The sequence below is a fragment of the Furipterus horrens genome, unplaced genomic scaffold (assembly GCF_987537825.1).
Source record: "Furipterus horrens unplaced genomic scaffold, mFurHor1.1.pri manual_scaffold_11, whole genome shotgun sequence".
Taxonomy (NCBI): domain Eukaryota; kingdom Metazoa; phylum Chordata; class Mammalia; order Chiroptera; family Furipteridae; genus Furipterus; species Furipterus horrens.
In genome coordinates this window covers 44,445,114-44,458,864 of record NW_028327181.1, presented here as the reverse complement: position 1 = coordinate 44,458,864, position 13,751 = coordinate 44,445,114, and the positions used below count along the sequence as shown (strand labels likewise).

The window sequence follows — 13,751 nt, the reverse complement described above, 5'->3', positions numbered from 1 at the left end:
TGCAGCCTGGTGTTTGGATGCCAGATGGCCTTGGGAATATGGCCAGGCTGTGCAACCGTCCATGCCGGCCAGGGGAGTGGTGCTTTCTGGCATGAGGAGGTGAATAGGGGGGAATAAGCCAGACTGGGACCCCTACCTTGTCCCCTCTTTTAGTGGTGTGTGTACCAGTCCACAGGCAGCGTGTCTCCATGGGCATTAGGATGACAGAGGCACTCAGGAGACTAAGAAGTTCCTCCCCATCCAGGGATGTGAAGTAACTGACCCTTCCCAGCAGAATGTCCCTTTGCAGATTCCAGTAACCGTCCCTGTTCCAAGGACAGTAGGTCTTGGTACCCTTATTACCGTGGCCCATGGCAAGCACCCACACCATTGCTGTGTCCTTTGTTTTCACACCTTTACCATATTGGTGTCCAGTCGGAGTCCTTAATCTGGTATATGGGGCAGTGGGCCCCACGGGTTGGTCATTTAAATGTATTAATGCCCAGGATAGCATCTTTGCCTGCCTGGCCAAGGTAGGTTTTCCAGCAAAAAACTTTTTGGCTGAAGGACACCATTCTTCTATTCTATCCACCCAGCTGCTTGTGGTTTATAGGGGAGGTGGGACCTCTAGTCAGAATCGTGTTCTGCTCCCTCTTGTGCATTGCGTCCTTTGAAATGTGACCCTCCCAGTCACTACTGGCTGGGGGTACCCATACATAGTACTGAGATTTTTCTAGTCCCTTTATGGTAGCAGCCTGATTAAACTGCCGACACAGGGAGGCCTGAGTTTAACCGCATCCTGTGTGAACACACATTGGAGCATATTTGGAGCCTTTACTCAAGGGGAGAGGCCTGTGTAGTCAATTTGCCAGTCCCTTACCCACTGGAGGCTGCAGCGAATTGCTAGACTTGAGCCGGCACCTTTGCTGACTCTGGAGCTGCTGCCCTTAGCTTAAGCTCCAGCCTACCCCCTTAGCTACATGCCATCCTACTTGGGCACCAGGGTGTCCACTTTTTCAGTGTACCCCATTTTCAGTGTCCATTGATGGGCCAGTTGCTAAGGCATCTGCTTCCTGATTACCTGGAAGAATAGACACTTCCATGTCGGCAGGGCCATGGAAAACAGGAAAATCTGCGTCCGGCTTTTGCAAGGGAGCCCAAATATCTTTCTACATCTTTTGTCCCTGTAAAGGTTTGCTCATGATTGCCCATGCCTCTACCTCTCACTGTCAAAGCCATAGAGTCAGTCCTTTCAGAACAGACCAACTGTGAGTACCCAGGGACCGTGGCAAGGTTCTTGTGTGATTACCAAGCAAACCACGCTTAACTCAGCCCATTGGCTACTGTGATTTTTCCTGTTTGGACCCAGATAGTGTCCATGGGCAGTCAAGTAGACAGATCGCCCTGGTTAGAGCCTCAGGCTCCAGCCAGAATTTCCCCTCCTTTTTGTAGGTCACAGGGGTTGCATTGGGAGGTTCTATGTATTCAACCGGACCCAATAGCTGCTGGGCCCACTAGAGACAGGGCTGAAAGAGTACTCCTCTGTTGTGAGGAGGTGTGCATTTCATCAGCGTAGGAGACTGATCCGTGGCAGAGGTGGGTCAATGGAACACGTTGTTGATCCACCCCTCATGGGAAGGGAAGTTCTTACGGTAGCTGGCTTTCTACCAGGGTGTATCTGATCTCTGACCCCTTCCACAGTTGGAACCAAAATCCAAGGGGTACTCTTTCTTTTTGCCATTTTTGCCATAATGCCCAGCTCATGCCTCCCAGGGTCACTGAAACACCCAATTCAAACAGCAGCCCCACCTGTGGAATTCGCAGAGCTGATCTGTGTGACCAGCATTTCTGCTCTCTCAGGGGCAGCCTGTTCTTACCAGGCATTATAATGGGCTAAGGCTTGCACTACATGGGGTTAAACTTCACCAGTACCCCGGAATTCCCATCAGAGACTGTTCGTATTGGACAGGCTTGTATTTTGTCCATGACAGCCTTGGGGACAAAGCAGTTCTTACCCAACCACATGACTGATTCCCCAGAACTTAGTTGCGGGGCCCAAATGTTGAATGTTTTGTGGATTCACTGTTGTTGTCGGTGGCTCAGGACGGTGTACAAGGTTTGCTGCAGCGAAAGTGAGTCTCACAGCTTAGCATCCATGTCATTTCATGGAGGCTGGGAAGGAACACAGCATCAGGGAGCACTTGGAAGGCATACCAGTGGAAAACAGTTTCTAACAGATTTTTGGTCACTGTGAGGGCATTGGCCTTGTGTCAGGCGACGGCTTCAACCCATCTAGAGATATACACACAACAAGGGCATGTGGCTGACCCATCCTGACTGGCAGTTGAATGAAATCCAGTTTAAATGCATTATGAGACCCGAAGGAATACAAAACATGAAAAATGGGTCTTGCCAGGGAGCCCAGAGAACAGAGCAGCTGACTGGGTTTCCCACAGCCCCAACCCTTCATTTAACTTACAGCCATTTTTTTACACTTTTTTAAATAGTATATTTTATTGATTATGCTGTTACAATTGTCCCGATTTATTTTCCCTTTGTTCCCTTCCTCCTAGTACCCAATTCCCTCCAACAATCCCACCCCCCTTAGTTCGTGTCCGTGGGTTGTGCATGTTAAGTACTTTGGCTTCACCCTTTCCTATATTATTCTTAACTTTCCCCTGTCTATTTTGTACCAACCAATTATGCTTCTTAATCCCTGCACCGTTTCCCCATTTTTCCCCCTCTGCCCCCCCAGCTGATAACCTTCCAAATGATCCCCATACCTATGATTCTGTTCCTATTCTACTTGTTTGCTTAGTTTGTTTCTTGTTGTTTTTTATTTTTTTTTAGGTTCTGTTGTAGATAGTTCTGAGTTTATCAGTTTAATGTTCATAGTTTTGATTCTCTTCTTCTTAAATAAGTATCTAACATTTCATATAATAAGGGCTTGGTGATGATGAACTCCTTTAGCTTTGCCTTGTCTGGGAAGCACTTCATCTGCCCTTCCATTCCAAATGGTAGCTTTGCTGGCTAGAGTAATCTTGGTTGTAGGTCCTTGCTTTTCATTACTTTGAATACTTCTTGCCAGTCTCTTCTTGCCTGCAAAGTTGCTTTTGTGAAATCAGCTGACAGTCTTATGGAAACTCCTTGGTAGGTAACTCTCTGCTTTCTTCTTGCTGCTTTTAGCATTCTCTCTTTATCTGTAAACTTTGGCAAGTTGTTTGGGACTCTCTGTGCTACCTGGACTTGTATGTCTATTTCCTTCCCCAAATTAGGAAAGTTTTCTTTCATTCTTTTTTCAAACAAGTTTTCAATTTCTTGCTCTTTCCCTTCTCCTTCTATCACCCCTATGATTTGGATGTTGGCTCTTGGAGATGTCCCAGAGTCTTCTTATTCTCTCCTTTTTTTTTTTTTTTCTTTTCTTCATTCTATACTGGTTGACCACTTATTTCTTCCCTATGTTCCCCATCATTGATTTGAACCCTGGATTCCTCCCCTTCACCATTGGTCTCCTGTGGATTTTTCTTTATTTCACTTAATGTAACCTTCATTTCTTCCTTTATGCATTTGCCATATTCAGTGAGTTCTCTGAACATGCTTATCACCAGTGGTTTGAATTCTGCATCGGTTAGGTTGGTTATCTCCATTTTGCTTAGTACTTTTTCTTGAGCTTTGATCTCTTTTTTTATTTGGGCCATGTTTCTCCTAGATTTGGCAGTCCCACTGTGTTTGTTTCTGTGTATTAGATAGAGCTGTGTATTAGATAGAACTCCCTATTTTGGCTTACCTGTTACACTATAGAGGGCAGAGCCTTAGGTATTTGGCATTGTGAGCGACCTGTTTCACCATGTTGTGGTGCTGTATCTGGGGGAGGGATCAGAGAGGGAACAGTGCCACTTGCTTGGCACTTGCCCCTTTTCCAGTCACTTCACCTACTTCCTGTGTGCAACTGGCACCCCTCTAGCTGTTGTCCTGATGGTGGTTCCCAGAGTGGGTGGGTTTGAATACATTGTAGGACCATGGGGGCCTCTAAACAGACTCTTCTGAGAGATGGGCGGTTTCTTTTGCCACCCCAATGCCCACTGGTCTTTACAGCCAGAAGTAATGAGGCTTTGTTTCCCTGACTCTGGAACCCTGGGCTGCAGTCTGGCCTGTGGCTGGGATTGCTTCCCAGGTGTCCCTCCCAGCTTTTATCTGCCACACGTGAATTTGAAACCACCTGTTCCTCTGGCTGTCCTGCTGCCTTCGGCCAGCACCATCCTGCATCCTCTCTGCCCCAGCTCCCCATTTCTGTCCTCCAATCTCTCTAGATGAATATTTGTTCTTTAAATCCTTGGTTGTTGGACTTCCATACAGTTCAATTTTCTGGCAGTTCTGGTTGTTCTTTGTTTTGAAGTTAGTTGTTATCCTTCTTTTGGTTGTGTGAGGAGGGGAAGTGTGTCTACCTATGCCTCCATCTTGGCCAGAAGTCTAGTGTGTCCCTCAATTTTGATGACAGATATCTTATGTCAGGATAGCTCAGATTTTCAGGAATGTCACAAAATTTCTGGAACACTTATAATATATATAAATTCAACATAAAGAAGGCTCAGTATTATTTTTTTTTTAAGATTGTATTTATTTATTTTTAGAGAGAGGGGAAGGGAGGGAGAAAGAAAGGAAGAGAAACATCAATGTATGGTTGCCTCTTGCACACCTCCAACTGCAACCCAGGCATATGCCCTGACTGGGAATTGAACCAGTGACCCTTGGTTCACAGGCTGATGCTCAATCCACTGAGCCACACCAGCCAGAGCTCAGTGTTATTTTTTACTTGACAATGTTTCCCATGTAATTTCACCATACCAGGAAAGCCTAATTTAATATTTTTTTAATAAGGAGAAAAAAAACATTTTTAAGGCATTCCAGGGGCCTCTAGAATACCTCAAAGCTGTTTCAAGAAAAAGACCCTAATTTTGCATCAGATTATGCTTTTTATTTAATTTCATGTACTTGATTAATTCAGCTGGACCACACAACATTACTTTTTACAAGCATTCTATGGTATAACTCTCCTTTTTAATATTCATATTTTATCCTGTTTTTCCTCTTTCCATTCTGAAACAACCAGCCTCGCTTTAGGACAAAATTACTCCCCTTTCTCTCAAAAAATATATTTTTATACTTTTTCCTTCTTTAACTGAAAGCATATATTATTTTCCTTTCATCTTAATTAGAATTCTTAACCCTTTGATAACTCTAAGACATGTCTGTTCTACATAAACCAACAAACTTAAACTAGCTTTTATTTACTAAAGATTAATCTTATATCATGTGAACTTGATTTCTGCATTTCTCAGAATTTTAAAGTAGCCAATCCTTTGTTTTCTAAGCCAATTAAACACAGCTCATTTACAAATTAGCAATATCATCCAGAGGTAGAAAATGGCACATATCTGCAACACACATATAGACACACATGTGAACATACAGACACAAGCAGAGACCTCGTGGGCTCCATAAAAGAAGTGGGTTCTGCCCTGACTTCATGGTTCGGTTGGTTGGAGCACCATCCTGTATACAAAAAGGTTGTGTGTTCGATCCTCAGCCAGGGCACATACACAAATTGAGCGTTCAGTCCCCATTTGGGGGACATACGGGAGGCAACCAATTGATGATTCTCTCTCACAGCTCTCTCTCAAAATCAGTATATATGTCATCAAGTAAGGATCTAAAAAAAAGTGGTATCTAAAGAGACCTTTTCTTCCCCCTAAACTTTGTCATCCAGTCCCAGTGAACAGAGTTGTAGACAACATTTTATTATCTTTTTCTAGTTTCAGTTCATCTTCTGTTTTCTAACCCTGGCTTCTGCCTCCTGCGGGGTATCGGTGGTCAGCCAAACTGCTCGTGAGAGGGGTCAGCCCTCAGCTGTGGCCATGTGCTTGCCTTGCCGCAGTGTGTAAAGCAAACTTCTTCAAACAAATTCATAAGACCAGCAGGCATTTTCAGGGCACCCCTGTACTCACACGGCAGGCGGTCCACAAGTCTAGCATATTGGCCACCCGTCCCCACATGGATGTCATGGCCGACCTGGGGTTTGCCCTGCGGATGCCTCTTTCCCAAGGCCCGTTTCTTTGGCCTCCTAGCTGGCTCGCCAATTATTACATGTAAAGTTTCCCAGGGCTGTGAGACCAAACAAAAGAACAAGAACTCCATTGTTGCATCCAGAGTTTATTAAGGGAACTTACAAAGGAGGAGCATCTTGCACAGCAGTAAGGTGACATGGAAATTCTCCACACTACGTGACAGGTGCTAAGGGATTACATAGGACAGGGGAGGGTGGATAGGGGTTCTGGGGTGTGACCCACTCCAGATAAGGGAAAATGCCTTACACGCTTGCCTGAGGCAGGGCGACACCCTGCGCCAAGAACCAGCATGCCTGGGGAATAGGAGGGATTGAGCAGACAGTCTGCTCTGGGGGAGTTTTTGGGACAACATCTCTTTATGGCCAGGATCCAGCTGGTGGTGGGTGGGGCAGCAGGCAGGCAGCCATCATGTCAAGGAATAGTTTCTCGCCCACAGGGAGAGAAACGCTTTGACTTGTACTGTTGGCTGATTCTAGTGGTATAACGACTCCCTCTGTATCTAATTTCAAGCTACCACACGTATGTCACTGAACAGGGACCTGGGAAGAGATGTGTGCTGTTTGGCTTCAGTAAGCCAATAGCAGCTGGCTCCAGCACGCCTTAGATACTACATTTCCAACAAGTTTCCTGGTGATGTAACCCTAACCGTACATTAGAATCACGTGGGGAGCTTTTAAAAATTATTGGCATTTGGGCCCCACCCTGGACCTGTTAAATCCAGACTAGCTTTAGTGGGACCCTGACATTAGTGCTTTAAAGACATCCCCAGATGATCCTTACGGATAGCGAAGCCTGAACACCCCCAACACTGAAAGGACGTAGCAGAGTCTTCAGGGCCATTTGATGAGGCACGCTTGAAGGCCTGGAGGGGCACTGGGGGTGCTGTTTCTGTGCTAATGGGTTCATTCTGGCTGTGTGCACCCAGACATACGGCAGCTCCAACAAGAAGCACGTGGGGGTCATCCTGCAGAGGGGCACGCTCATCCTGCTTCTCTGCTGCTTCCCCTGCTGGGCGCTCTTCCTCAACACCCAGCAGCTCCTGCTGCTCTTCGGGCAGGACCCGGACGTGTCCAGGTGAGATGGACCCTGCCAGGGCGGGATTGGGGCCATTCCAGAAGAAAGATGCTTCCATCCAAGTTCAGTCTCTGGGAATTACAAAGACCAGGGACAAGGCCACACACCACAAGGGGGTTGAGCTTTCCTCAGCTGGCACCTCGGACCTAGACCCCCTCCTCACCTGGGTGACTTCAGGGTATTTTGAGAGAAATAAGAATTGCAAACATCCTCCATGTGAGATAGCTGTTTGTGGTGTTTATTTGTGGTCTTTGTAATTATTGAGTGTGGTTGTATTAAAATCACCTCGGTGATGTTAACTCCCAGCCTTGCCTGGTCCCCCTTCCCTCCCAGCACTCTGTTGTAACTGGTATGGGGTGCAGCCATGGCACTGGGGTCTTTGAAAGGCCACCTGGATGCTTCTAATGTACTGCCAAATTTGAGCCCCACTGATTTAATTGATAAAAACCTTTAAAATCCCTGTCTTAGACCAGCGGCTCTGAGCCCGGGCAACATTTGGCAATGCTGGCAGACATTCCCGGTTATCAGCACCGGGGCGTCAATTCTGGTAGAAGCCCAAGATGCTACAAACCATCTCAGGACCACAGGGAAGTTCCCGCAGCTGAGAATTAACCAGCTTAGTGCTGAGTTAGAAAAATGCTGTCTTAGACATAAAGCCTTGGAAGAGCGAAGAGATATAATTTGGGTTATAAGATGATAAGTTCTATTATAAATTTTCACATTTGCTCCAGCAGTTTAAGTCCATTAATTTGAAAGAGCCAAGGATGTGCAAGGCAGTTACAGCTGGTTGACCTTGCCTTCCTTCACCTCGAAATGGAGACCTTCCTCACTGTTTTTCTCTTTCTCATATAGGCTTACCCATACCTACGTCATGATCTTCATTCCTGCTCTTCCTGTAAGTTTTCAAGGATTAAGCTGTTTCCTTCTTGAGGTTCGCTGGTAAAAGGCAGCTGAGCTACCCATGAATTCAATGAGTTGAATCGATCTTATATGATTACCACAGGTGGTGTTGGCTCATTCAGGAAAGGGTGGTTTTAATTATGCTCAGGAAAGACACAAGCATTTGTCCCTCAAGAAACACCAGGGTTGAGATGACTGCAGTAGGCCGCTGTCCTGAATCCCTGTAGCTGCAGGAACCTCCGGAGTCATCCATGGAGAGGAGTTCAAACCTTTTTCATGTGTAGGGGTGCATTCTTCCGCATCTCAGAATACCCGGAGGCCTCACTCTGAACCCTTAGATTGTTTTTTGCTTGCTGAATATGGCCACACAAGACCATTGAGTGTGTGTTAATGTTTGACACAGACGTGCATGGTCAATGAACAGCCTAAGCTGATATTATTCAGTTGGACACGGTAGCCGTACAGTTAATTGTACAGCTTAATGGTATTTTGGACAGACCGCATGCACAACAGTGGTCCCAGAAGACTATTAATGAAGCTTGATGGGGAGGAACCAACTTTCCTTTACCTTTAGGGGCCTTCCGGCTGGTCTAATAATGAAACAGACATGAAACATATTAGCAAGAGAAAATAACCAAATTTAATACATACTGTGGACGAAAAAGGGGCCACGTACTCAACATGACAAGCTCAGGGGAGGCCTGCATGGTGGCCTTGCAAACTCAGAGACCTAACGTGCCCATACAGGATGGTCTGAAATGAAAACCTTTTAACTAAAAGCAGATCATGGTGGGCAGTCATGTCCTAGGCCAGTATCTTCCTTGACAAAGGTCAGTCTACCTGAACTGAGCCTGTCTACCTGAACTGAGCCTGTCTGTTGTCCTTTTGCATCAACAGTCAAAGATCTTTGGAACATCAGCATAATCCCTTCTCCCGACCCCTCAGGGCACAACCTGCCACCAGAGCAGGCGACCAAAGAGTCCCTCATTGTAACTTGTTCTCCCACGTACCTTCTCTACGTGCTGGAAATGTTCATTGTTTACTGTCCTGTCTCTATTTTACTTTCTATCCAGTCCTGGAGGTTTGCCAGCTTTGCTTTCTCCCGCCTCCCTAATCTGTCACCAGTGGATCTCATCGAACCCCCTTAGGCCTCCTCCTTTGTGATTTAGAAAATAAGGAGCAAAACTGCCATCTCTGGAGCATTTTCTCAATCTGTTGAGATTTTGCTTCCTGGCAATTGTCGTCAGCTTGGCTCAAATAAACTCATAAAAATTCTCTACAGGTTTTAACATTTTTTACATCAACAATACATATAAATGGGAACTCCACATCCATGAGAGTCAGAGACCCCACCTGCAGGAGAGACTCAGAGACAGAAAGGGGCATCTAGGTATGTAAGATGTTCTGAGCTAGGGATCTGTTTAAGTGTCTTGGGGACTTCGAAGAGTCATTGCAGGATGATAAAAAGAGCAGATGTTTATTAAGTAAAGGTTTTCCGTTATGGGCAAGGCCCCTAATTTAAGTTCTTCTAGGTAGTTAAAGGGAGGAGGGGCAGAAGTTTCTCTTGAACTTGAAGCTAAAATTGCCTTTAGCTCAAAATCTGCATGCCACAGAGGCATATCTTCAGGTGACTTCTCCTGGCCCCCACAAGCTGAAAAGCCCTTATCACCTAGTGAGGCTGTAGCACAGTTCATTGCATGAATACTTACATTGCATTATAATTGCTCACAGTAGCCAGTACAGTAACATGCTGTGTGGGGTTGTCGCCTAGTAGCTGTAGAGGAACAGAATTTATCACCCCAAATTATGGGTTATTTTAGGCTGATTAACTTAAAACACCCAGCAGACAAAGGAGAAGCACTGAAAACTAAGTAGAAGTTACCCTTAGTAAAATACACTTACATTGTGAGGGTGTCTCCCTGGCTATACCAGGAAGAAGAGGGTGACCTTATCTCTGTGCCAGAAGACAAGGACTTAAGCCTGCACAACAACCCGACTGTGTGACTGTGCTTTCCTGGTCACTTCTTATAACTGACCCCTCCACCCCCGTGTCTTCTTTTGTCTTCAGCTGAAGATGGTATTTAAGGTGGTGCCCTCAGCCATTTTGCTGAGTTACTCAGTGTTCCTGGGTCTCTCCCATGTATACAAGAGGTATACGTGTTATTAATCCTCTGTTGGTTTTTCTCCTATTAATCTGTCTTTTACTACAGGGATGTCTCAGCCAAGAACCCTAAAGGGCTGAGGGCACTGATTTTTCCTCCCCTACAGAGCACTAAGCTATGCCATGGAGCCCAGGTGTGTAGGGGGCAACACCACCCAGGTTTGTGTAGGTGCACTCTGTGATGCTCACCCCAGGACAGAACCACCTAAGGGTGTGTCTCTCAGAATGCATCCCTGTAGTTCAGCGGTGAATGACTGTTTGCTGAGGCTGCCCTAACAAAGTACCACCGATCAGGTGGCCTGAACAGGGAGCCCCAACTCCCTCCGCGTGGCCAGGCCAAATGTTAACATTTGTCTCTCTTGTTCTCTTGTAGGCAACGTTTCTTTACACGTTACAGGTTAAATATTTGTTCACCCAGGTAATGCAGACTTTCTTCTTTGTGGGGCTAACGGGAGTTTACAGCTTTCAGGGATTGAGGGGCCCTGAAAATTAAGGGAGACCAGGAGCCAGGAGCCACTGTAACATATTTCCCCATGTTGTGCACGCAAGACTTTGGTGTGGAGAGGTTTGTGAAGTGACAGATTAAAAAAAAAAAAAAGACGCATTGACCCTGGCTGGGTGGCTCAGTTGTGCATCCCATACACTAAGAGGCTGCAGGTTTGATCCCCAGTCATGGCACATGCTTAGGTTGTGGGTTCAATCCCCGGTCAGGGCATGTATGGAAGGCAACTGAGAGATGTTTCTTTCTTACTTGATGTCTCTCTCTCTCTCTCTCTCTCTCTCTCTCTCTCTCTCTCAAATCAATAAACATCCTTGGGTGAGGATTTTTTAAAAAGACACGTTATTATTGGCTTTGGAAAATTCTTATGTGACCCCTGCTTGGAAATATTGCCCTTGGCGGGATGGGGCTGGAGCACAGCCTGTCTTGGCTGTGTGCCGTCAGCAGCTCCGCAGGGGTAAGAGCTAGCCCGGGAGGCTCGGGCGAGCCCAGCTGTCAGTGCCAGTCCGTCTGAAAAGGCCCCGCTCCTCGTGGGGAGGCGAAAGCCCAAATTCTAACAACACCTTGTATGAGTCCGAATTCCTCACATGTGACTACCAGCAATAGCCAAAGGCCCGCGGCAGGGGGAGTCCTGCCTTGGCTCGTAGGTGTGGCTTTGTGAAGCCAGCATGTAGGGCACCTGGGCTTTCTCCCGGATGGGTCCAGCTGAGTGAAGGGACCGAGCAGTGGGCTGTGGCCTTACAGGCAGGCTCCCAGGACTGTGACAGTGGGGGAAGGGAGCAGAGAGAGGAGGGGGAGGTTTATACCTATTTAATAGTCATGAATTAAGATGTTACCCTATTAACATAGCAACCATATTTCAAATCTCTATGAGTATCACAATTATAGACACAAAATGTCTGTCTAGAGGCGGCCATTGGCATGTCTGAGCCCTGCACTGTCTGCTTGGGTCTGTCTCCTTGTTGGAAGCGTGGAGAAGTTTCCGCACAGTGCAGGGCCTTCCCAGACTGTCTCCCAGCGAATGCGGGTCTCCCAGCTGCAGGCTCTAACCTGACCTAGTGAGGAGGGGGTGCGAAACAGAGGGAAAGACCCAGAAGTAGGGGCCGTGAGGTGAGAGGGTCTGGAGACGTGCGTCGGGTATGAAAGGCTCCCACGGCTGACGGGTCGGAGGGTGGCTGTCACAGACCACATGGGCGGCAGGAGCCGGTCACGGAGGAGGGTCCTGCTGAGGGCACAGTGCGGGTGGAGGAACGTCGCAGGGGATGGGACTGGCCCGGGGCCAGCGCGTGCAGGGTCTGTGGGGAGAAACAAGTTAATTGCCAGGGAAAGAGAGGAGTTATGGATGAGGTGCAGACAAAAGACCCTGAGTGCCTGTGATGAAGGAGGAATCGCCCTGCAGGAGCAGCGGGGCAGGACGGGGTTGGTCCTGCAGAATGAAGAGGCCTCAGGAGGGGACGCAGTTACGTTGAAACAGTTTCCGCGCTGGAGACCTGCCATTTGTAAGCGCAGGACACGAGAAGCAGCTGGTTTTTGGAGAGAGGCCATGCCACGGGCGAGGGCACGGGGCGGGGAGAGAATGCGATGAGCGCAGGCGGAAGCTCAGACCTTTGGGGGGAGAGGGGGGGGGCGTGGAAGGAGGAAGAAGGCGACTGGCCCGCCTCCTCCCCTCACTCCCAGGGAAGCTACCTCCTGCCGAGCCTGGTTCCCAGCTGTGTGTCCACGGCGCCCACACGCGCTCCCACTGGCTGGAGAGACCTATGCATGCGGCACACTTGACCTCCTCCTCACCCCCACGCGTCCGCTCCTCCACTTCCCTGCATTCTTTCTCAGTCAGCGCCGTGGCCGTTTCTCTCCCGGTAACCTGTCCTTCACACATTCCCGTTACCCGTGACCCCATCTTTTCCTTCACTGCCCCCTCCCATTAGCCACTGGATCCTCAGGTCCTCCTGCCCCTCTCTCTCCCCTTGCCCCCCCTCATTCCTCCCTCGTTCTCTCCTCTCTGTCCCGGCTCAGTCTTTCCCTGGCTCCGTCACACACCACACTACTTCTTTCACCCTCTACCTGAAATACAGATCTGATGACCTAACTCTCTTGCTTAAAACTAACCAGGGTCTTCTGATAAATAAGTGCCCCACATAAATCATCGGCCAAGACCCTTGTCCTGGCCCCTGAGCCCAAGACCACTGAGAGCACCAGAGACAAACCTTCAGTCCAGCACTTAGGCTTATGAACCCATAGCACTGAGAGGTCAGAGGGGCCTCGGGTTCTCACCAAACAAAGGGGGATGAAGCTCAGATGAAATCCAAAGGAAGCCGCGTAGGCTCAGAGCAAAGCCGGCTATGAGTAAAGAGATCAATGTCGGGTCTGCATGCTGTGCACCCAAGTCCCCTCTCCTTGGAAGTTACAAAGCTTAGACAGGTGGCAATTGCTGTGCCCAGGAGTTCATGTGGAGCTTTGCCCCTGGGTTGGAAATTGAGGCTGTGAGTGTGTGTGTGTGTGAGCAACTGACTTCAACCCTCCATGCAAGAGTGGGATGTTTTAGTTTTACAGATATGATTTCAAACAGCAAGATTTACACTTGTGGTTCTAGAGAACCAAGTTTCTTAGAGTAAGAAAGCAGTAGTCATTCAAAGACAGGAGCGAGCCCTGGCCAGGTGGTTCAGTTGGTTGGAGTGTTGTCCCATTGTGCCAAGGTTGCGGGTTCGATCCCAGGTCAGGACACATGCAGGAAGCAACCAATGAATGAAAATATATGGAGCAGCAAATCAATGTTCTCTCTTTGTCTCCCCCCTCCCCGCCGTCTCTAAAATGAATTTTAAAAACTTAATAAAAAAAAAGAATGTGAGATGACACTACAGTTGAGAGAAATAGTGTTTCCTGTGAACTTCGCAGCTGGGTTTATGTCTGTCTGTCATGACATCCTGAAGCATTATATCCCACGTCCAATGCCATTGTACTCTTGACGCCTTGGGTCTTGGTTTGAGATGCCAAATAAGACTGGGTGTTTCTGCCC

The 13,751-nt window shown here is 47.7% G+C and overlaps 1 protein-coding gene across 3 annotated transcripts in view; it reads left to right on the top strand.

Moving 5' to 3' along the window:
- The window catches only part of SLC47A1 (solute carrier family 47 member 1), a 47,216-nt gene that overhangs the window by 12,186 nt on the left and 21,279 nt on the right, over positions 1-13,751 (top strand). For all 3 annotated transcript variants that reach the window (XM_090290684.1, XM_090290686.1, XM_090290685.1), the window contains exons 4-6: positions 7,030-7,178; positions 8,031-8,073; positions 10,613-10,657. In XM_090290684.1, the coding sequence (XP_090146810.1) occupies positions 7,030-7,178; positions 8,031-8,073; positions 10,613-10,657 (237 nt within the window). The remainder of the gene's footprint in view (positions 1-7,029; positions 7,179-8,030; positions 8,074-10,612; positions 10,658-13,751) is intronic.